The sequence below is a fragment of the Gobio gobio genome (assembly GCF_949357685.1).
Source record: "Gobio gobio genome assembly, chromosome: 2".
NCBI classification, from domain to species: Eukaryota; Metazoa; Chordata; class Actinopteri; order Cypriniformes; family Gobionidae; genus Gobio; species Gobio gobio.
The window spans coordinates 39,246,765-39,268,939 of record NC_137098.1 but is presented as its reverse complement, the minus strand read 5'-3'; the positions used below and the strand labels follow the sequence as shown (position 1 = coordinate 39,268,939).

General features: G+C 39.4%; 1 protein-coding gene across 28 annotated transcripts in view; it reads left to right on the top strand.

Moving 5' to 3' along the window:
* The first annotated feature begins 1,374 nt into the window (after nucleotides 1–1,374).
* Nucleotides 1,375–22,175, top strand: part of scrib (scribble planar cell polarity protein) — a 99,603-nt gene continuing 78,802 nt past the window's right edge. For 26 of the 28 annotated variants that reach the window (XM_079846228.1, XM_079846221.1, XM_079846215.1 and 23 more), the window contains exon 1: nucleotides 1,375–2,606. In XM_079846228.1, the coding sequence (XP_079702354.1) occupies nucleotides 2,448–2,606 (159 nt within the window). In that variant the 5' untranslated portion in view covers nucleotides 1,375–2,447. The remainder of the gene's footprint in view (nucleotides 2,607–22,175) is intronic. The other 2 variants (XM_079846229.1, XM_079846222.1) reach the window with 1 other exon arrangement.

The following is a 22,175-nucleotide window of genomic DNA, read 5'->3' as shown; positions in this document are numbered from 1 at the left end:
CTTGTCTGAAGGACAAGCACGTGAACAGGCTTAATGTCGAGCCCTGACAGTAGCCTTCACGTGCTATCGGAAATTTCCCAATTCCCACTTTAGAAGTCGTGATTACGAGCTTTTTGCATTCAAGTGCTTTGTTGTCGGAATGAACAGGAATCATGCTGGACACAAGGTTATTCTTGCCTATTTGTTGGGAAAATCTTATTAAAACCAACATATGCACTGACATAAACATTCCAGAGATTCCGCTTTCTGCCGATTCTGTAATTTCAGTCAAATGCAGGCTTTTTTCGTTGTGTACCAAACATAATACACTTCAAATTATTACTCGTACATGTAAATATGCACTACATTAATGTCAAGACAAGACGATCAAGCTGTTTTGGGGGGAAAACTAATAAAACCACACCTGCCCGCACTGGTAGTTCTCCCATGGTTCTCCCCGCCTGCATCTTTAAAGTTTATGACACGCCCATCTCGGGAATTGGGGTATCAAAATTATTTCCCAGTGGTAAACACGACATCAGAGGGCGTTCATGTGCGATTTTTACCTAGGAAACTCGTATTTACGATAATTCCGATAGCACGTGAAGGCAGCATGAGTCATCTCATATTTGCTGGGGAGTATGTGTCCAGGCAGCTGGTAGGTTAGAAGTTTGACCAGAGTACGGTATGTGAATTTCAGCAGCTATTCTGACACTTGTTTAGTTCTGGTTCAGAAGGAAAGAAAAAACGAAATATTCAAAATTATTATGAAATATTAATTTGCCATTTGCCTCCTCTCTGACATCTTTGAAATGGACAAATTCAATAAAAGCCTACTATGCATTGTCTGGATAAAATATAATTAAATAGCCTAGGCCAAAGTTAAGAGAGAGAAGAAATGCTAAATTAAATGTTTTTATTTGCACGAAAAAGTATGGAAAAGTATGAAAAAATCATAATAGAAAGGTAGTACAAAAAAATGTTAATGTGGTTTTATTGTTAGCTTGACAAAGAAAGAGGAATTTGTCCAAAATTATTTGTATTTTTTAAAAATATGACAAAAGAACATAAGTGCCCGTAGTCTAAGAATCACCCATATAAGGGGAGAAGTAGCCTACATTTGATGCTGTGACTGTTCATCGTTTTGAACGATGTGACTTGAATTTTTTATATAGTTCTATAACTATAATTGTAATAATTTTAAGAAGAAAACTATGAATGAGAGAGAAACTAACAAACGCCTTGAGCAACAACCTTTCCATGCGACGCTGCATCAGGACCTTTGCCGCAGGGCGGCGCACCAGCTTCACTTCAGCTTCACTTTCCTCTCTTCCTCCAGACTCCTAGAGGTCGCCATTTGTAGGAACAAGAGCGATGCTGTGTGCCGTTGGAGTTGCGTGCGAGAGGAGCTCAGAGAGACTCACAACAGTGAGGCGGAGCTGGGAATGTATCAGCTACTGAAGCCTTACTTAACTCAGTACCTCCACACACTCGCCTACAAGAACAGGAAATTCCCCTGCAGTTAAAGCCCAGGAGGAGCGTCGCGCGCGTGCTTAAGATAACCACCTATATGAGGACGATAGAGAGGTTTTTGACGGATCAGTCTGGGCTCGATATCAGGACGGGCAGTAGAAGAGCACAAAGCCGGTGGAGTGTCTCTGGAGCGGGTGAGATCAGCCCAGCCCCCCACATACACACACACACACAGACCGGCCTGCTGCTCTTAGCCTGTTGCTGCTGTGTATGTGATCTCATCAAAACAGTCCCGCGAATATCTCACATATCCCAGAGACACACACGTCTGTTAGTAGTTTGGAGTTGTTTTGTCTCTGTTTAGATGCTGGCTGGTGTATTTTGTAGCGGCATTGCCTTCTGCATCTGGCTAATCAGTTAGCTGTAGCATATCGTCGTGTGTAACGTTACAGCAGCCTCACGAGCATGATGCAGTTTGACTATTAGATTTCATTTTGTTATTACAAGATAAACCATGTTTGATAAAAGGGCTCGTGGCATTAACCAACGAGTCTGACGTATTTAAACACCACTTTATCTACATGTTAACGGCTAAGTGGAGTTACTTATTCCGTGCGACACAATCTCGTTCAATTCAGCGAGGAGCTGTTTATGCTGCAAAACTGTGTTCGCCACACAAAATGTGAGTGTGTAGTTAATTTCACTCGGATTATGTTGAACCAAACTGTGAATTTGCTGAGCAACTCGTCTTGTGTATGAGGAGATACTGAATGGAGAGCTCTCATTAACTCTTGACTGGACTGATCACCTGGATGTCCCCTACCATCATTGGAGTCATTGGACATTTGCAGGACAATCGTTCACACGGGGGCTTTTATTTGACTGCGTTTGGTGGATAAAGTCCAAGGAGAGACACCGGCAGCACCAGCCTGTATCCCCATCATTTGGCTGCTTAAGTGAGTCCCCGATGCGGAGGGGCTGAGTGCGCCCGGGACATGCTGAAGTGTATCCCGCTGTGGCGGTGCAACCGTCACGTTGAGTCTGTGGATAAGCGGCACTGCTCGCTCACTGCGGTGCCCGATGAGATCTACCGCTACAACCGCAGTCTGGAGGAGCTGCTCCTGGACGCCAACCAGCTGAGAGAGCTGCCTAAGGTAAGACACAGCCATGATGACCCAGCACTTACATCCCATGTGTGCCTTCGTGCGTGTCTCTCTATTTGCCAACCTCTACTATAAATTATGCATAGGCCTGTAGCTGTTTGGACACACTTTGACGTGACTGGTTAAACAGTGGCTTAGCTGTACATTTCATTTCATGGGCTAGAATGTTGTCTTTGTTGGTGCAGTCGTTATAAAGTGATTTAAGTCAAGACACCAGAGGTAAATGGGTTTTACATTTTTAGCTAAAAGTCATCACCATACTTTTCCAGTTGCATTGACAATTGTTTTGTATACTTTTTAAAAAAAATGGTTAGCTAATGGTTATATAAAAAGTAAAAATCTAATCAAATATGCACTCATTTGCAATGCCAGATTAAAAATTATATTCATTTTGTTGACATGCTAAAGATTTTTAAAGATAGTGTCTATTTTTATCACTTCATAAATCAGTAAATACTGTCAACATCCAGGGAAAAAATGTTATATAAATTAGATGAATGATAAATGAACAAACTCCCCTGTAAAAATATAAATGGGAATACAACAGCTTTAGTTAAGTGCTGCTGAAGTGAAGAGCCTTTAAAGATATGTATTGTAATTGAAATCTTAAGTCGCAAATAGATCATGTTTACAAAAATGAACACTTAAACGTGTGTTTTAGATGTTTTCTTTTCAGTGGTCTCAAAGAAGGCATGTTATGGAAGCAAAATAGCCCAAAATCTAAAACTTAAAGAGTGCATGGAAAAATTATGGTTTTGCCTGTAGTATATTACCTTAAAAAGTCCTAACCCAGTAAATTGAGCATTCGAGAAGTAATTGGAAGAGTAATGGCAGATCATTGGTCAAAAGTAGAGAGATTTATTCTGTACAAGGGGTGAAATAACAGTCTTGAATAGCATGTATCCACAGACAAATGGAGAAAGAACATTGTTTGCTCCCTTTTTTGATTAATTGTTTGCAGTTCAAGTTCAAGTTTCTTGCTAGCATGTGCTCTATCCATCCCGTACTTTAAAAAACCGAACAAATAATTTATTTATTGTGGAGATTTTGACAGTCTAGCCTCCTTTGGGAACACTTTAGCTTGTTTCACATCTGTCTCACTAACTGGACTAAAAGCACTTTGCTTTGTCCTTTTAATTTGGATTTCCTCTGTGTTTTGTTAATGTGCGTGCGTGTGTGTGTGTGTGTGTGTGTGTGTGAGAGAGAGAGATCCTGCTGAATTGGCTGTGAATCAAGTCCAGTAGTGTCTACATACAGTAAACACTAGGGTTGGGTACCGAAATCCGGTTCCAATATGGCACCGGTACTTATATAACCGGTATGTACCGGACCGAATCAGAACGCAGATTTCGGTTCCTCATTTCGGTGCCAAAATTCAAACGTGCTTTCGCGCTTTGGCTGAGCCAGAGACAGACGCTCAGAGCTGGTCACATCACAACTCATGACAACTATTCAGTGTTTTCAACCACATCATGTTTATTTCAGGTTTCAGACATTTAAATGCTCATAAGTACTAGCAAAAAACACACACTGATGTCTATGAAAGCTGCTATGACAATCCTTTCAGGCGGTTATAATTTGACTAACGTTACATGTTTTATTCACATCAGATACATGCACATTATATAGTAACTATATAGTTTACTCTATTCTTCTTCCAGTTCACTGGTCACTTACTTTCATGTATTTCGTGAGACGAGAATGAACTCAAGTGTTGTAAATCCGACAGATCCGATTCTGAGGCGCAAACTAACATGGCGCCGCCCATTGCGCTTTATAGATCAACTAACACACATTCACTCACACATTTGAACATCAGATAGTTCGTGACACAGTTAAGAAGTTTGTGAATATTTTGAATAAAAAGAAAAAACGAAATAAACCCGATACAGCTGAGCTGTCAGCGCTATTGCGGCTGCTGTGTGTCATGTGAGAAACATGACGCGTCGCCATGGAAACATTAAGGCAATGCGTTCTAAAATATTTAGCCAGAGAATATGATCATATTTCAAAAAAGAGCTGAAGCTCGAAGCTGGTTTGTAGCAGAGCAAGAATACAGACGACTGCTGTTATTATTGTAATTTAGAGTTATATTAGGCTTGTTGTAGTTGGGTGGCTTAGGTTTTACTGTGAATTTGTAAATATGTCAATTATAATTTGTAAATAAGTAAATTGTGTTTTGTATTTATTTATATTCATACATTTAAGTATACATTAAACTTTTAATAAATGGTTCAATTTAAATAAAAAATAAATAAATAAAAAGCCATTTAATGTCATCCACCTCGTTTGGTGGCCTTTTAAAAAAAAAAAAAAAAGTATCGGTTCAGGCACCGTTTAGGCACCGGAACCGTTTTAAAAGTATCGGTTTGGCACCGGAATCGGAAAAAAACCCAAACGATACCCAACCCTAGTAAACACACAAGATGTTTTTTTAGCTTGGGCACTTCTCATAGAAATCACGAGAGACGGTTAGTGTGTTGCCAGAGCTAGCTACCGATCCCTATAGTAGCAAAACAAGCAAACATGCTTAATTCAACATTTAAAAACTACTGTAAGCTCTTGACAACTCCCGCCCAGTCATTTTGGAGCTCTTTTGTAGGCTGTATAATGCCAGGACTGTTGGCATAGCCTCATTGGCAAAAGACTCAAGCTTTGTTAGCCAGTCTACAGTCAGCATTGCTAACAGGGTCAGACAGAACGGGCACAGGATCCTCTGACCATGATGTGGAATAGCTGATATGAGCGGACAGGTCAGGCCCTGAGCTTGGAGGTCTGTGTATACGTGTGTATACTGTGTGTAGACAGTTGGCATATGGCTTCCCCTTGGCCCTGTGGCAGAGAGCGAGTGAAAGAGAAATTCAGTCAGCTCATGTCTGTAAAAAGAGGTCCGAGGCATCCAAAATGGTCGACCAATATGGCTAAAGGTTTAGGGAGCAGGGTGTCCGATATATGGCTAATACTTTGGTATTTTGAGGTATATGAAATATAATTTTAATGATAGTAAGTTAGTTGCACAAATAATTTGCTACGTTTAAATGAACCCTTGATTGAAACACTTGACGTTGCACAGCTATAACAATATAACACTTTTATATAATATTTACTCAAATAAATATTTGAAAACAGAAAATGTTATATCCACTTTTTTCATTTATTGGTATCAGAAGATATTATATATATATATATATATATATATATATATATATATATATATATATATATATATATATATATATATATATATATATATATATATATATATATATATATATATATATTGGACAGCTATACATTACCCTTCAAAAGTTTGGGGTCTTTAAGATTAAAAAAAGAAAGAAAAAAGTAATACTTCTGTTCAGCAAGGATGCGTTAAATATTTCAAAAGTGACAGAATATTTTGTCACAATGTAAATGTTACTATTTAACTTTGTCCCATCAAATAATAAATGTATTTCCATAAAAATAACTCTTCAACATTGATAATAATAATAATAAATGTTTCTTGAGCAGCAAATCTGATTTCTTTGTAATCGCAGGAATAAATTACATTTTAAAAGATATTCAAATGGAAAACATTTCCCCTTTTTTTACAGTTAGATTTATTTTTGCTGTCATCTACTGCTAACTTTGTAACATTGTTATTAAGTTATTTATCTGTACCAAATCTAGAAATTAATCCATTTTGCATGTACATTATAATGTTGTGATGACTGAATTCACATGCAACATTTATAGCGGTGGATTATTAGTTAACATTTGCCTAAATGTATTGTTTTTAATTCATTGATTAGTTCCAGGTCGCTCAGCAGTGCCCTTTTCATCTGAGTAGTGCTCCGTTACACGTTTACTGTAGCACTTAGATGGATGGTCTCAGCAGGCCTGAGCCTGTTCTCTTCAGAAGGCCATATGGTGACTCTGTGTGTCGCCGCTCCGCCATGTGCTGAGATTTAAGCCGCTTACAGCTCCTTCTCCCCCAGACTCAATCTGAACTCTGCTGCACTTGTTCCTGCTTGTGATACTTCTTCAGTATAACGTCAGATGTGTCTTTCCTCTTTTTCTTAAAGACTGCTTTTCAGCATGGATGATGTCCACATGTTTAGCTCCTAGTATACATGGTCATGGTGCAGGTTTTGGTATTAGCGCCGTACCATGACTCGTATTAATACTTCACAAGCCGTGGCCCTCTGCCATTGGGTGTGAACTGATTTCAAGAGTTTCAGTATGTTTGAGGCTGTCTGTATAAGATAGTTACATGCTTGTGCAGACAGGGTCAAATGTTCGACGGGCGCCATATTTTAGGCTGAACAGATGGAGGTTTAGTTGCTCTTGTTCACTACAGGTCTCTGAATGCCCCACCTGTCTTATGTTCACCTTAATGCTAGGATGTGTACAGTTCAAAGAAGCACCCTTATAGCAAGTCCAAAAATAGAAACGTTTGAGTTTAATGCAGGACACAAAGCAGGAGGAAGTGTGGGAAATTACCTCAGACAAAACGATGAGTGTTATGTGCAGCAAATGACTTCGGATCAAGTGTTCTGCCAGCTCACATTTTAATATGAGCACCTGGGTGGCTCACAAAGTGCCTTGCAGCCCTTTCCTGGATTTCGGTTACATGGGAAAACATGTTGCTGAACAGTCTGGGAACTGAAGCCCTTGTATCGCCGCTGATAAAACTGTAGGCCAAAGCCGGCAGCAGTCGAGGAATTCCCCATCACACCCTCCTAAAAAACATCCAATGTGAAGCTTCCACCGTGTTCAGGCATTACGCAATCCTTAATCCTCACTGTTTCTGTCCTATTGTGTGACAGTTGAGCATCCGCTTGTCACAGTAAATTCCTCACTTCAGAGATGTTGAGCGCTAACTGGATTAACCCAGAATGCCCTCATCCACATTCACAAAGCACAGAAATGGCATTAGCTATATGCCAGCACAGTTTAATCACAAACAAGTGGATCACACACATACACGTCTGTGGTTTGGGAAGTTCCTGTGGAAGCTTTCGTAAATATGAAGTCTTTACGTTTTTCCTGAAGGGTTTGGGAGGGAGAAACGCTCTATGGCTTTGACAGTTGTGGAAGATCTTGTGACGGGTTACATAGTAGGCTCTTTCAGCTAATCTGACGTCTCCCACCCAGCTGCACATATTAAATGTCCAGGCTTATTATTACAGCTCTGTCTGCATTGTCCTCCTTTATCAGCCATGACTCGTATGACGACTGTGAAGAAAGAGAAGGAAATGTTTAGTAAGGAGTTGGAGTTGTGAGTTTTGAATGAGCAAAATACTAGCTATATGTTTTTTTTTTTTTTGTGGTTTTTTTTTTAAGGTCAAGGTTTCAAGCCTTGCTGTACTTATCGGCACCCAATACAGCTTTTTGATAACATGCTGACAGACCATTTGGTACAACAAAGTGATTTTGCTGCAACCACCAACAGGAAACAATGCATTGAACTCTAAACCTAGAAAAGTAAAGTGAAACAAGGAAAATAAATAACATATTTTACCTTTTGCATGTACTAGTTGTGCTTAAGCCAGAAAGTGTTTTTTCCAGCGCAAGTATGTGTCTTGAGTTTCAAGGATTTGTTTTAATAGATGACCTGTCTGTCATGGCAGATTTGTGCTGTTGTCTGCAGAACAGGTTTAATCTATGTGGGGCTCCTCCCTGCCCTGCCCCTACACATCTAATGCTCATTCATAGGCGCCTGTCCAGCAGGTGTTCCTCTCTTACCTGTGAACTCCACGTTTGTGCATTTAAAAGTTGTTGAATTATACTTGACACGACATCCTGATGCATCAGTCTTGATTCATGCTGTTCAATGGAGAGATATTATATGCATAATTGCATGACCATGTTTTTCTGAGTGACTTTGAGTAAAAAAAAAAAGGTTAGGGCATGTAATTGCACATAATTTACTGTTATTTCTCTAATAAGTACATGTAATGTCTAACAAGGACACTATAAAAAAATTTGGAACACATTTTTAGGGGCTTCTTTGGCCCTTATTTATACAACAGTCTTCGAACTGATGTGCTCTTGAAAGTTAGTTTTAAGTGCTAAACTTTTTCAGTCATGCCTTTTGAATATTCTTTTTGTTGGAAATTAAAAGGCAAATATGTGTCCAGTAGGGGTGTAACGATATTCAAACCGAACCGAAAAATTGCAATACACCACCCATGGTTAAAACCGCGATACTCTCATGTCGAATGATATGTTGTAAGGCTAAATGTCAGTTTATTTAGTAACAAGCTACGAAAATGACAGTCTCTCTCACCTTAGAAAACCAAACTTTCATGTCTTGTTAGCCGTTATACTGTGCTCCTACCGCACACACTTCAACTGCACGCGCCGGCGCGCTGTATATCATTTCATATATAACGCGCAACTACGATCATGCAACTTAATCATGAAATAAAAGTAAAGTACCAATAAATCACATAACTGGTACGCCATGTGTGAGCTGAGAAGGATTTGCATGCAGGTATGATGTTCATTCTGTTCATCAGGAGCAATTTTCATCTTTCATTGACAGTTCATGTTGGTATTGTGTATTCCCAAAATGCCACTTTATTTCCACTGTTATTTTCTATATTTTTAAATTAGTGGGGTGGCTACTTTAATGTGTTACAAAAACTGCTATTTAATAGCTTTAACTTATAGGCCTATTTATTTATCAGTATTAGTCATATTCATACAATTTAAGTAGGCTAAAGTGGGACATTTACTTTCAATTAGTGTATTTTTTTATTTTTTTTTAACTAGTCTGCAGTGGAGGCATTTATTTCATTTTAGTTTACTCAGGTTTGCGGCAGTGGTTCATGTAGGTTGTCTACAAACTGGAAGGTTGGTGGTTCAATCCCCGGTTCCACCTGACCAAGTGTCGAGGTGTCCATGAGCAAGACACCTAACCCCAGCTGCTCCCGACGAGCTGGATGGCGCCTTGCATGGCTGACACCGCCATGGGTGTATGAATGGGTGAATGTGAGGCAAAATGTAAAGCGCTTTGGATGGCCATGGGTCTGTTGAAAGCGCTATATAAATGCAGTCCATTTACCATTTGCTGCTCTTAAAGAAAACGTGAAGCTAACGAATACAATTAATAAAGATGAAGTTAATAAGTTAAATTGTTGTTGTTATTATGTTAAAAGTGAATCTAGTGTTATTATTGCTGGTGCCCTGCATGAACCCTGACCCCACAGCGAACCGAACCAAACCGAGGCTCCAAAACCGTGATGTGAACCGAACCGTGGCATTAGTGTATCGTTACACCCCTGATGTCCAGATTCAAGGACGATGTTTTATTCTCACCAGTTGTGCATGAACATTTTAACACCTCTAAATTAGCGGAGCAGCAGTCACACACTGTTAGATTTCACAGTGATCTGTTTTAGGACTCGTATTTGCAAGTGAAAATTACTCTGTGTTAATGTGAAAAATTATTTGGCCACACCTGACGCTTGTGTCATTTGAAACCTGATCAAAACTTATGAAATTTAATATCATATGAAAAACTCTCTAAACTTGAACACTTTTATGGTTCACAGATTGGCCGCTTTTTGTTGCGTTCCTTTCAAGTCAAAAGAGAAAGATTGGATAAGTTTTCACACAAGATGCATTCTAGCATTCTGTCTGTTTTTGTTTTGCCCCCTAAAAGTTTCTTTGTGTGGCTCTAATGGCTCGTTTCCACTGAGTGGTACGGTTCAATACGGTACGCAATTTTTGCCGTTTCCATTGTCTGACAGAGAATCGTCACTTGCGTGTGCCTTTTCGGCAGTTTTTTTTTCTTGCAGCCTGCAGCCTTGGCTCAAACAAAGCGTGTCTCCTTGTGACAACAGCCACATGCAGAGAAGCAAGAACAAGGTCTGCTGTATGTCGCCCATTGTTGTTTACTGTGTCGCTTTCTTCTTTGCGCAATATTGATGTAGATCACTGCACCACACCTATCATAGGTGCACTGTTGCTGGTGGAAATGCAAGCCGGATCAGGGTTTACGGTCCCGAATCGTTCCGCACCGCTCTGTGGAAACGAGGCATTAGTGGGAGCAGGAAACAGACCATCAGATCATATGACTGTATTTTTCATAGATCTTTGCAGTAGTGAACAGCTCATTTTGTCATTACTGTACCCCAACCCATCCCTTCTTTGTGTGGCTGCCCTGGGCCAGATTATGAGTTTCAGTCATCTGTAAAAACGTTTTTAACCCTTTGTCCCCTTCCTCTCTGCTGCACAATCTGAATCGTCCCACTAAGCTTGTCCCTCAGGGGTCTTTTTGAGTGGAGTGGCTGTCTGCAGCTGTCCTGCTCGAAGCCTACAGTCATTGCTCACTGGATGGATGAGATCTGAAATGAACTACCTTCTGTCTGCCATCCTGCCTGTGTGTACTGGAGTCTGCAGTCTTCCATGAAATGCAGCAGCCAAAGTGTGATGCTAGTTTTATCATGTCAAAGTATTTTTTTTTTTAAAGCTCTTAAGCACATTTTGTAGATTCTTGATATCACATTTATGCTCAAAACATAAGCACAGTTTATAACACATCACTGTCTTGCTGTGCTGTAACAGCAGCCGGTAGGGTGTTAAAATAATCTTTCATTACTCACTAATTTCCTTAATTGGCTTATCAGGCCAAACTGTAAGCCCTACACTCTTATTTGGCTGGCTTACCTCATACCACATGCAGCCAAACCATTTGAGATATATGTTAGCTAACAGGATTACAAAAGCATCTTGAAAATAGGCAGTAATGTTTTTTTTGTAACAAATCCATCTTTTGACTTGCCATCGACTGCTTCGTGATTCTCAGTGAACTTTAGTATAGAGCTCTTGACTTGTAACTGTGGCTTTTAAAGTTCATACTGTTTTTGTTGGCGATTTATACAAACATTCAAAGGTTTGGGGTTGTTAAGGTTTTTAAAAATGTTTCTAAATGAAGCCTCTTATTCTCACCAAAGACTATTTATTTGATCTAAACTCGGATTTTAAAATACTTTTTTAAAATGGTGGAAAAGCTGTATTTTCAGCAGCTGTATCTTCTTGTTATTATCAATGATGAAATCAGTTGGGCTGCTTAATATTTTTGTTGAAATTTTTTTTTTTAGGATTCTTTGAATAGAAAGTTAAAAATAACAGCATTTATTATTATAAGTCTATATTAACAATATAAATGTTTACTGTCACTTTTGATCAATTTAATGCTTCCTTGCTGAATAAAAGCTTTAAAAATAAAATCTTAATCTTACTTAACTCAAACATAAAAAATACAAAATACTGGTAACATTCTATATTACAAATTTGACCTTTTGCCTGCTGAACCTCCATTGTTTACTGTGTAAAGTGTTTCCTATTCCAAATCATAATCCACAGCAGATTGGAATATGGTAGATGGACATTAGCTTGGAATGTTTTTTTTTTTTTTTTTATAACAATGGTATTTATTAGGGCTGTCACTTTTGTAAAAAAATCCTGTTAGATTTTTGAGACACAAGTGTTCATTGAATCGATTCTAAAATCGATTTTAAATGACGTCTTCATTTTCAACGCTAAATATAGCCTACGCCAATCCACGGACAACTAACGGGCATTAGGATGAAAGTAAAGAGGGCGCTTGAGACGCACAAGTCAGCAATATTTCTGATGATTTATTTTGTGCACAATGACAAACAGGAGTGCAACATTCTGGGAAAAAAAACATTAAGCAGAGTGGACTGCCATAACGTCAAAGAAAAACATTAGCTATAGGCTTTAACATGGCTGTGTTTACGATTTATAAATTCCACAACAACAACAACAAAATTGTAGCCCATGAAAAGAGGTGGAAAATAAAGCTTAAAAATGTACTAACCTACACTGAGTGTGAAGTTCATGTGGATAATAACTTAGCGTAATTATTTAACCGTTCAAAATGAAACTTTGAAGGAACTTAGCTTGCAAACAGGCCATGTGTTTTTTTTAATTGAACGTAACCGACACTTAGGCTATGCGGGCGTTACTGATGAAACGTGCAAATAAGGCTCTATTACAAATTATTGGACAGGAAAACAAGTCTATCAACATTTTTGGGGTCCAGAGCAGAGCGTTTTTTATTCACTATATACCCAGCTGTTGAGAAGACGCGCTCCGACCGCACTGATGTTCCAGGGACACTCAGGTACTTCATTGCCAGCTGCGCAAGGTGGGGGTATTTCGAACTGCCAATCTTCCACCACAAAAGCGGGTCGCTGTCAGCTGGCAAAGGTGGTTCCTTTTCATAAATCAACATCTCCTGTAAGAGGTCGCTTTCGACGTCATTCACTCTTTCATAGCCTCTTGTGTAGATGTCACGAAACAGATCCCCCATTGCTGTTAAGGCGGCCGTCTTTCCCCCGTTTGATTTCGAGCTGCATGGCTCCGCCTCCACGGGTCCTTTTTTATTTGTTTAATCCGTTCAAAAATAAAAGTGTACATATTTGGTTAAAATCGATTCCCTATTTTCGTTTTCGAAACTTGTGTTGGTTAATAATAATAAGTTTAATTTATATAGCGCCTTTCCCAAGCTCAAGGGCGCGTCACAATAACAGTAAATAACAAGCAGTTTACACATAGACGGACAGTGGACATTTGCCCAGTCCAAGTAATGAGCGATTGCAGTTGCAAATCGCACTACATTTGCAATACAACATGAAAAACAAAGGCAACAAACATTAATTACAGACAGCATCGGTTGGTCCGATCGATTGTGCAATCGATTTTCGAACGTAAAGTGACAGCCCTAGTATTTATCAGCTGATATATAAATGATCTGCCATTAAACATGCATGTGGTTGTTGTATGTCTTGACTTTACTGAATGACTTGTAGGAGTAGGGATTGGCATTTTTGTTAGTCTCAAAAACGAGTACTCAGGGGTGTGCGCGAGGGGCAGAGCGTGGCCATCGTGGTGATAATGAAAATATTTTAAAGCACTGTTATGAAAAAGAATGTTGACAAATAAAAAAATATCACATGAAAATGTCTTTAAAAATATGAAAGTATGACTAGAATAATAACACTGCATATTGTCAATAATGCATCGTTTTCGAAAAAGAAACATTTAAAAGGAATAGCTGCTTGAGGTGAAGCTGAAGACTGAATGAAGTAAACTGAAGCACCGGACGTGACCTAACGAGAGGGAGTGCGGTGAATTTCAACTATCGGAAAACAATGAATCGCAATGACAGGTCGGACGTTGAGGACATTATAAATGTTTATTAATACTCATATGGCAGACCAAAGCCATACAATTATGACATACTATTAGGGACAGACCAGGATTAGACAGAACAACGATTACAGGAGACAAATTGAGTATTAGTGTGAGGAGAAACAGTGGAGAACAGCGGCAGGTGTCTCGGAGAGAGAACAGTGTTAGCTAGATAAAGCTAGCTAACGATATGAACACTGCTCAGATTACAACACTGTACTGATTATTATCATGTATCAGGCAGTAGCAAAGCTGGTAACGTTATTGTCATCTAGTATTGATACTTACCAATAACAGAAACTAATAGGCTTTGACCATCAGGAAAACTCCCACTCATTAATATCCGTCCACACTAAACGTTATGTGATATAATGTTAGCGGTTTCTCATCACGACTGATTTGGTACTTAGCAATTGTTTAAAAAACAAGACTCACGGTGCACAGTTCACGTTTTCTCCGAGCTGCATCTCCGGATCCGCGACCGTCACATCTACCGCCGGCGGCCGAACCACAGACAGTGTTATTGTGTTTATCCTTAATTCATTAATTCTGTGTTATGGGTTTATTTCGTGCCGATTCACCGATAGTGTGAGGATGTATATGACGTTATGAGTATGCATTTGAGTGAACCTGAATGTACATACATGGCATGAATAAAATATTTACATTACCAGCACATAATTCCAAACTTTATTTTGAAAAAGTGTGAGACCTGTATTAATTTGTGTTAATGTACATACTTTGTATTCATCAATGTAAACACGACGGCAAAGAAGCATCGCGTGTGGATGTTTATTCATCCTTTAGGCAAGGTACACACTGGCTGCGTGACACGCGCGGACTCGAGCCATGCCGAGAGCGCATGCTAGAAATAGAACCGACTCGACACGCAAGTGTGTTGGAAGCGTTTCCAGGCAAAATAGAATAGGAAAAGCTGTTTGTCATTTTGACACGAATACATATAAATAAATTACATTTTGATGTTTGAAAGTCTCTAGGTTTTGACATAAATGCAGATATAATTGTAATTAAGAAAGAAAAATATTCTCGATTTTCAAATAGTACCTGTCAATACAGAACTAAATATTCTGTAGCCTATTTTGCTGTCAATACTGCCGACATTAGGTGCATCTCAATCAGCTCCCTAGTTCAGTAGTCAGGGCACTGATCAGGGATCAGCCCATTGACTTATGTCCTGATCAGTGCCCTGACTACTGAACCAGGAGCTGATTGAGACGCACCCGTGGTCTTTGCTGTATCAGTAGTTTAACATGAAGTATAGCCCTCCCTGTACGTCACCTAGCAGCAGCAGCGCCGCGTCAAACACGCTTCTGGTGTGTAAAGACATAGAAAACGCCACGCTACGCCACGCTAACGTCACGCAGCCAGTGTGTAGCCGGCCTAACATGAGTATAACAATGTTTGACTCCATCATATCGCCGGGATGATAATCCTCCGGTCTAAGCACTATACACACCACCGCGTGTTTCGAAGCAGATGCGCGAAGGGAAGTCCCGTTTCTTCACCTGCTCAAAACGCCACCTTACTGAATTCCTAACTTTTTTGTTTTAGGAAACCTGTGGACTCGATGTCCAGACAGGCTGGACACAATAATTTAACATGACAATGATAAATTGGAATAGAAAAACTACAGAAAATACACACTCGTACTGAATACCAACCTATTCTGCACTGAGCCAACGCAGAGCTGGGCGAATGACTCCCTCCCAGTGACGTAATATGACGCGATGTTGAAAAAAAAGCACTTTTTCCAAGCGCCCAACGAAACAGCCACTTTATCTACTAAAGTTGTGCTCTTATGTCTTTTTAAAACATTTAAAATCCTGCATTACCTTTTCATATGGTATTTTCATACAAGGTTATATATTAATCTTGAAAAAAAAATTAACCTGCAATATGCCCTTTAAGCACAAAGAATTCACAATATTCTAAAGTGTTCTCAGTCATTGTTATGTATATGGCAGATTGACGCTGCACATCTGGCACTTAACTGTATTTTCATCTACTTTATCAAGTAATTCCAGACATCCCTACGCATTTTCGAAGTATACTGTAAAAAAATTACACTGCTGGATTATTATCATCATCAATGTTTTTGAAAAAGGAATATGACCCAATCATAGTCAGTAATGTCGGGATTGCATTTGAGCTGAAACTGAAGAGTGAATAAACACAGACCAACTGAAGCGTTTTGCTATAAAACACATCCTATATGAGATTAATCAGATATATACAACATTTAAAGTAATTTCTGACATTTGCACAAAAGGACACCAATGCACATGTGAATTTGACCGTGCTTGTCTGAACGTGTAACTCCGGTTGTAAAGGCACTCTTCCCGTAACTACAGCACAAAGAATTTACAACTTTCTATTGCAATAGTGTTTTCATTATAATCTTTTGTATATGGCAGATTGATGCTGGACATCTTGCACTATACTGTATTTTCATGATCAAAGTGACTCCAGGCATCACTGCGTGCTTTCAAATTCATAGTTTCACTTTATTTTAAATAACGCTGTCATAACGCTAAACACTCTAACCTCAGGTACCACTCAAAATGCCGCAAGATATCAAGATAGTATGCACCCCTTAACCTGATTGTTTTAGGAAACAACACCAACATTGAGAGATCCATAACTCGATTATAAGGGAATCTGAGAACGGCTCAGTAGTTCGTTTCACTGTATAAACTTTACTCTCTTGGCCAGAGCTAATTTAGTCTGGCCGTTGTCTTGACTTTCTGCCTTTGTCTTGTGAGCCAGCACATGAGATGTTAGTAAGTGAGGGCTTCCCCCTACGGCCCACAGAACTGGGCCAGCAGTCCACATAAATCACAGCTGCCATTGTGTGTGCTGCAGTAAACCTACCCTCATCCCCCATCGCTCTCCTCCTCCCTCTCGCCTCTTTTCTCATGGTGCTCAGACTTTAGAGGACTTTGAGATCACACTGTGCTGAGCCACTTTGCAGTCTGTTCTCTTTCTCTCTTCTAATTCTCTTTAAATTAATTATAACACCACAGCCTTTTCTGGACATTGTCTAACTGTGACATTAGTAATGATTTTTAGTTCTCATCTGCAAAAAACACCATATCAACGGTGAAACGTGGTGGTGGCGGCAGCATCATGCTTTGGGGCTGCTTCATCTAAAACTGGGATTTAGTGAAGGTGGAGGGAATCATGTATGGCTCCAAGTACCAGTGGAATTTGGAAAGCTAAAAATAAAGAAAACTTTTAACCTTTCAGCACGACAATCATCCAAAACGAACAACTAAATCAACAATAAATTGCTTCAACAAAAATATTTTTTTGGAATGGCACTGTCTGAGCCCAGACCTGAATCCTATAGAAAATCTGTGGGGGGGAACAGAAGATGCACAGGAGATGCCCTCTCAATTTAAAGGAACATGCCTACTCTTTGGGACTTTAGCTTATTCACCGTATCCCCCAGAGTTAGATAAGTCCATACATACCATTCTCATCTCTGTGCGTGCCATAACTCTGTCTGACGCACCCACCTCTAGCCTAGCTTAGCATAAAGACTGGAGGTAAATGGCTCCAGCTAGCTTACTGCTCAATAAGTGACACAATAACGCCAACATTTTCCTATTTACATGTTGTGATGTGTATAGTTACATTGTGTACTAAGGCCAACGACTTTGAGGTTGCAATGAGGTTGCAACTTTTAATTTTCCGTCGGTCTTAGCACACGATATAACTATACACAAGTATTCATGAAATATTCATAAATGCTTCAACTAAGTATTAGTTTATGGGGTGTGCACACATATGCAGTTAGTTGATACGTTTTTTTTTTCTCCTCTGAAATGTCATTTTGGTTGTTCAGTGGCATTGCATTGGTTGTAAGTTTGTACATTTAAACATGCAAAAGTTGTAAATTGATTTTTCATTTTTTACATCACAAAAACACTGTATAACAGTGCATAGAATGACAGCAGGTGCACTGATGCCATGTGTAAAATGAATCCTTGTTAAAGAGAGTAATCACTGGTTGAGCTGCTAATTAAGAGCAGGAATAGGACTGCGATGTTTTAACAGGCTGGCACTGAAATCATGCAGCGGCTGCCAGTTCCACAAGAAACAAAGCACACTTCTTTGCTCTTGTCATCTTCTCACACTCTCACAGTCACTTGTTTCATGAGATTATGCTCTTGGTTTGGACCGGACTGCAGTCTGAGAAGCTTCTGCTTAAACCTGCCTGAAATGTGTTACCCTGCTTCCTTTTGTCTGAGCTTGGGAGCAGCTGGCTCACACATCCTGTCCCCGCCCCTCTCAGGGAGTTTTATTCCGGAGGAGGATTAACGCTTGGAGCCCCTCACCCTTTCTGAGACTCTCTCTCTCTCTCTGATCTGCATTTCTGTCTTCACTATTGAATATCGAAAGTAAGTAGACCTGGTGACAGTGTGCATTCAAATGCACTGTTTTTGATCAGCATCTGTTTTAATGTTTCTGTCACAGAGTTGCACCAGAAACATGAGGCAGTCACCTGTCTTTCTGGGTAAACATGGGCGGCACCAGTCGTCATCCAGTGCTGCATAGCCTCTGTGTTTACCACAGGTCACACATCTCAAGCTCCACTTTCCTGTGTTCACCTCTGACCAGGAAACACACCCTATAATCATTTACAGCCTGTAAACCTAATGCTTTACTGCTTTGCTTGTGTTTTCTAGGCTTTTAAAGAGCACCTATCATGGAATTTTGAAATTTACCTTTCATGTAGTGTGTAACATAGATCTAAGTGAACAAAAACATCCTGCAAAGTTTTGAAATATGACCGTACACCGTATATATAGTTATTTTCTTTCAAAAGTAAGAGTCGACTCTGAGTCATTTTTAAGAATCGTTAGAAGACCGAAGCTTTTTCTCTGACTAGATGACGTCAACTTGTCAAGTTATTTGAATACGATACGCCCACTTATTGCGCTCCAAGACGCCAGTGAAAACTAGAAAACATCATGGCGACGAGACGCTGTGTTCTGAAGTGCGACTCAAAAGCAAACTTTTTCATCTGCCCAAGGATGAGCATTTGAAGACTAAGTGGCTTGAAGACAAACCATACATCGTCGCGATTGTGTGTTTATTTAATCGTCAAATGTCTCTATTTGCATGTTTCGCGATCTCAGGAAGCTTTTATTATGGACTTCTATTATGGCACATGGTTCTTCTTCGTCTGTCTGTACCATATGGACTACATGTGCACAGAGCGCCCTCCGGCTGCCAGTATGAATTGAAAACAACACATAAGAGACTCAATCGCTCATGATTAGGCTATCTGCGCATTTTGAGGAAGTATTGAATAAAAAATACTCCTCTGTTTAGAAATTTGACACAGACATATGAGAATCTATCAATATGTCTCCTCATCTGCACACTTTTGAACTAAAAGCCCTGAGGGATGTTGATTTGTCGCGAGTCTTCCTGAGGAGAATAGAGGAGTTTTTTTATGAATGAGATCAGCTGAGGCTCATATTACAATCAAACGGTTCCGACGCGGTTTTCATATTCATAACTCCTGACACATATTAACAAATTACTGTCACTATAAGACTTTGATGGGCGTTCCGTTTCCGAAAATATCTGCACAGACTATACCAATCACAACTGACTGGGTCATCGGACCAATCACCGCAGATTAGCGTCACGTAAAGGCGGAGTTTTGAAAAGTGAATCACTAAAGGAATCATTTGAGAATCGCTGTCAAAACAGGTAAAAATAAATGCATATTATAAGAAAACTAAAGTCTTTTTTGTCATTGCATGCATGCAAAACTGTTGTTGGGGACTTCTAAAACAATATTTGGAACATTTTAAATGCCATGATAGGTGCTCTTTAAACACAGACCCTGCATTTGTGTGAACTTGTTGCTGTTCATAATCTGTGGCTGTTTCAGTTGTTACAGTGAGCTCTTGTGACTTGAACCAAAGGAGACAAACTTTACAAGCATAATACGGTTCAAAAAATAGTTTTAACTAAAAAGAAAATTTTTAAGATATAATGTAAGACTATTGTGTATATAGCCTAATCGTAAGCTTGTTCAGAAATGGTGACACATCAACTCCGGTCACAGTGAAAATATTGTCTGTGATTTTTATGATCATCTTAATCGGCAGGCAGCGCAAAAAGTGTCAGCGTTTGAGGTGTTAAGCTGATTAGTGAGTCTTTGGCAAGAATTGTCATACAATCAGATAACACTGAAGCCTGTTATTTTCTTAAAGGGTTAGTTCACCCCAAAATGAAAATTGTCATTAATTACTTACCCTCATAATGCACAATGCACGGTTCACTCTCAAGACCCTTAAAAGGTACTAAAGACGTCGTTACAAAGTCCATCTCACTACAGTGGTTCTAAAATAACTTTATGAATCGGAGAGAATAGTTTTTGTGCGCAAAAAAACCCTAAATAACGACTTGTATAGTGATGACGATTTCAAAACACGGCCTAATGAAGCTTCAAAGCGTTATGAATCACTGAGCCGAATCATGATTTGGATCGCGTGTCAAACCGCCAAACTGCTGAAATTTGGCGATCCAAATCATGATTCGACTCACTGATTCATAACGCTTCAAAGCTTCATGATGCTTTGTTTTGAAATCTTCATCACTATATAAGTCGTTATTTAGGGTTTTTTTGCGCACAAAAACTATTCTCGCAGATTCATAAAGTTATTTTAGAACCACTGTAGTGAGATGGACTTTGTAACGACGTCTTTAGTACCTTTTAAGGGTCTTGAGAGTGAACCGTGCATTGTGCCAATGGAGGCCTTTCAGAGCCATCAGATTTCAACTAAAATATCTTAATTTCTGTTCCGAAGATGAACGGAGGTCTGACGGGTGTCGAACGACATGAGGGTAAGTAATTAATGACAATTTTCATTTTTGGGTGAACTAACCCTTTAAGAAAATATTTGAGAACTTAAGTTTACAAGAATTACACCCTTTGTCCGCGTCTTTTGATATAAGCAAGTTGTGAGCCATCCTTGATACCTGGCCCATCTAGATTTCTGAGCAGTTGCAGTTACTGTACATTCAGCATGTTCTTCACCCCCAAGCACATCCTCATGATTACTGTTTACTTGTCACAATATGAATGTTTCCATGGATCTGACCCTTCCAGCAGCTCCTCCTCTATCTACCTCAACACCTGTGTGTTCGTGTCTCTCTTTTTCTCTCTCTCCCTCTCTCTCACACACACACAAACACACACACACACACACACACACACACACACACTGTTTGTGCGCGCTGTAGGATAGAGTAAACACACAGACTCCAGTACAGATGGCCCAGTCTGGCTGATCTCTTCTCCAGATAGTGGGATAGGTGTCACTGTAGATGCCGTCTGTGCTGCACCCTGTAGTCTGAACTCTGCAATAAAAGGTCTGCACCTTCTGTCAGATCAAAGACATTATAAGGTATGGGTTGGACCTATATTCCTTGTCTTTGTAAATGGGATGTTTTCCATGATTAAGTGATAAAAACATGTTTTCATGAGTGATTTGATGCAGCATGCTGATACTATGTGCAAGTGGTCTTTTCTCTATAGTTTGCTTGTTCTTGTTGGTATATCTTGTTGGTAGCTGTATAACACATCCCCCCCCAGACTCATGTTTCCATGGCCACAGGATGCAAGGCAAGCCCACGTGGAGAACATACTGCTGTTGCTACGTGGACATGTAGCATCTCAGACTCCTACGTTTTATCTTTGTTGGAAGTTAGATGCATTTGAAAGTACTGTAGATATTAACTACAAATGAACAACAACATTGAGAAAGGAGCATGTAGTCCCCTACTGATCTCTCACTTGATCTGAGACCGATATCGACAAACAGAAAACGTTGTGCAGTAAGTGAACAAACAAGGCAGATTTAAAAATTATATATTACAATTATTAGATGTGGAAAAAATACAAACCTTTTTTTGTTGAAGAGCTATTTTGTTTTGTTTATTGTTTTGTCATGTGAAAGTGCTTTATTTATTGACTGCAGTGGAAAGCAAAGTTACAAAGGTCTCACAGTCAAGAAAGGAAGGAAGTTGATCAGCTATGCACTTTCATATTTTGTCTGATCTCATTGGTGATCAAACACTCTGACTGATATCTTCACTTGTGGCTTTAAATGTTTCATTGACCTGAACACTAGTCCAGGACAACAGAAAGAGCTTTTAAAATGGCACCTAAATAAATGATGGTGGTCAGTTTGAAGTAGCCAGGTTTCCATCCAAGGATTATTATTATTAATTTTTTTTTGTAAAAATAGGTTTAGCACTTAAAAATGGTAACCGATATAGCAATGGAAATGACATTTC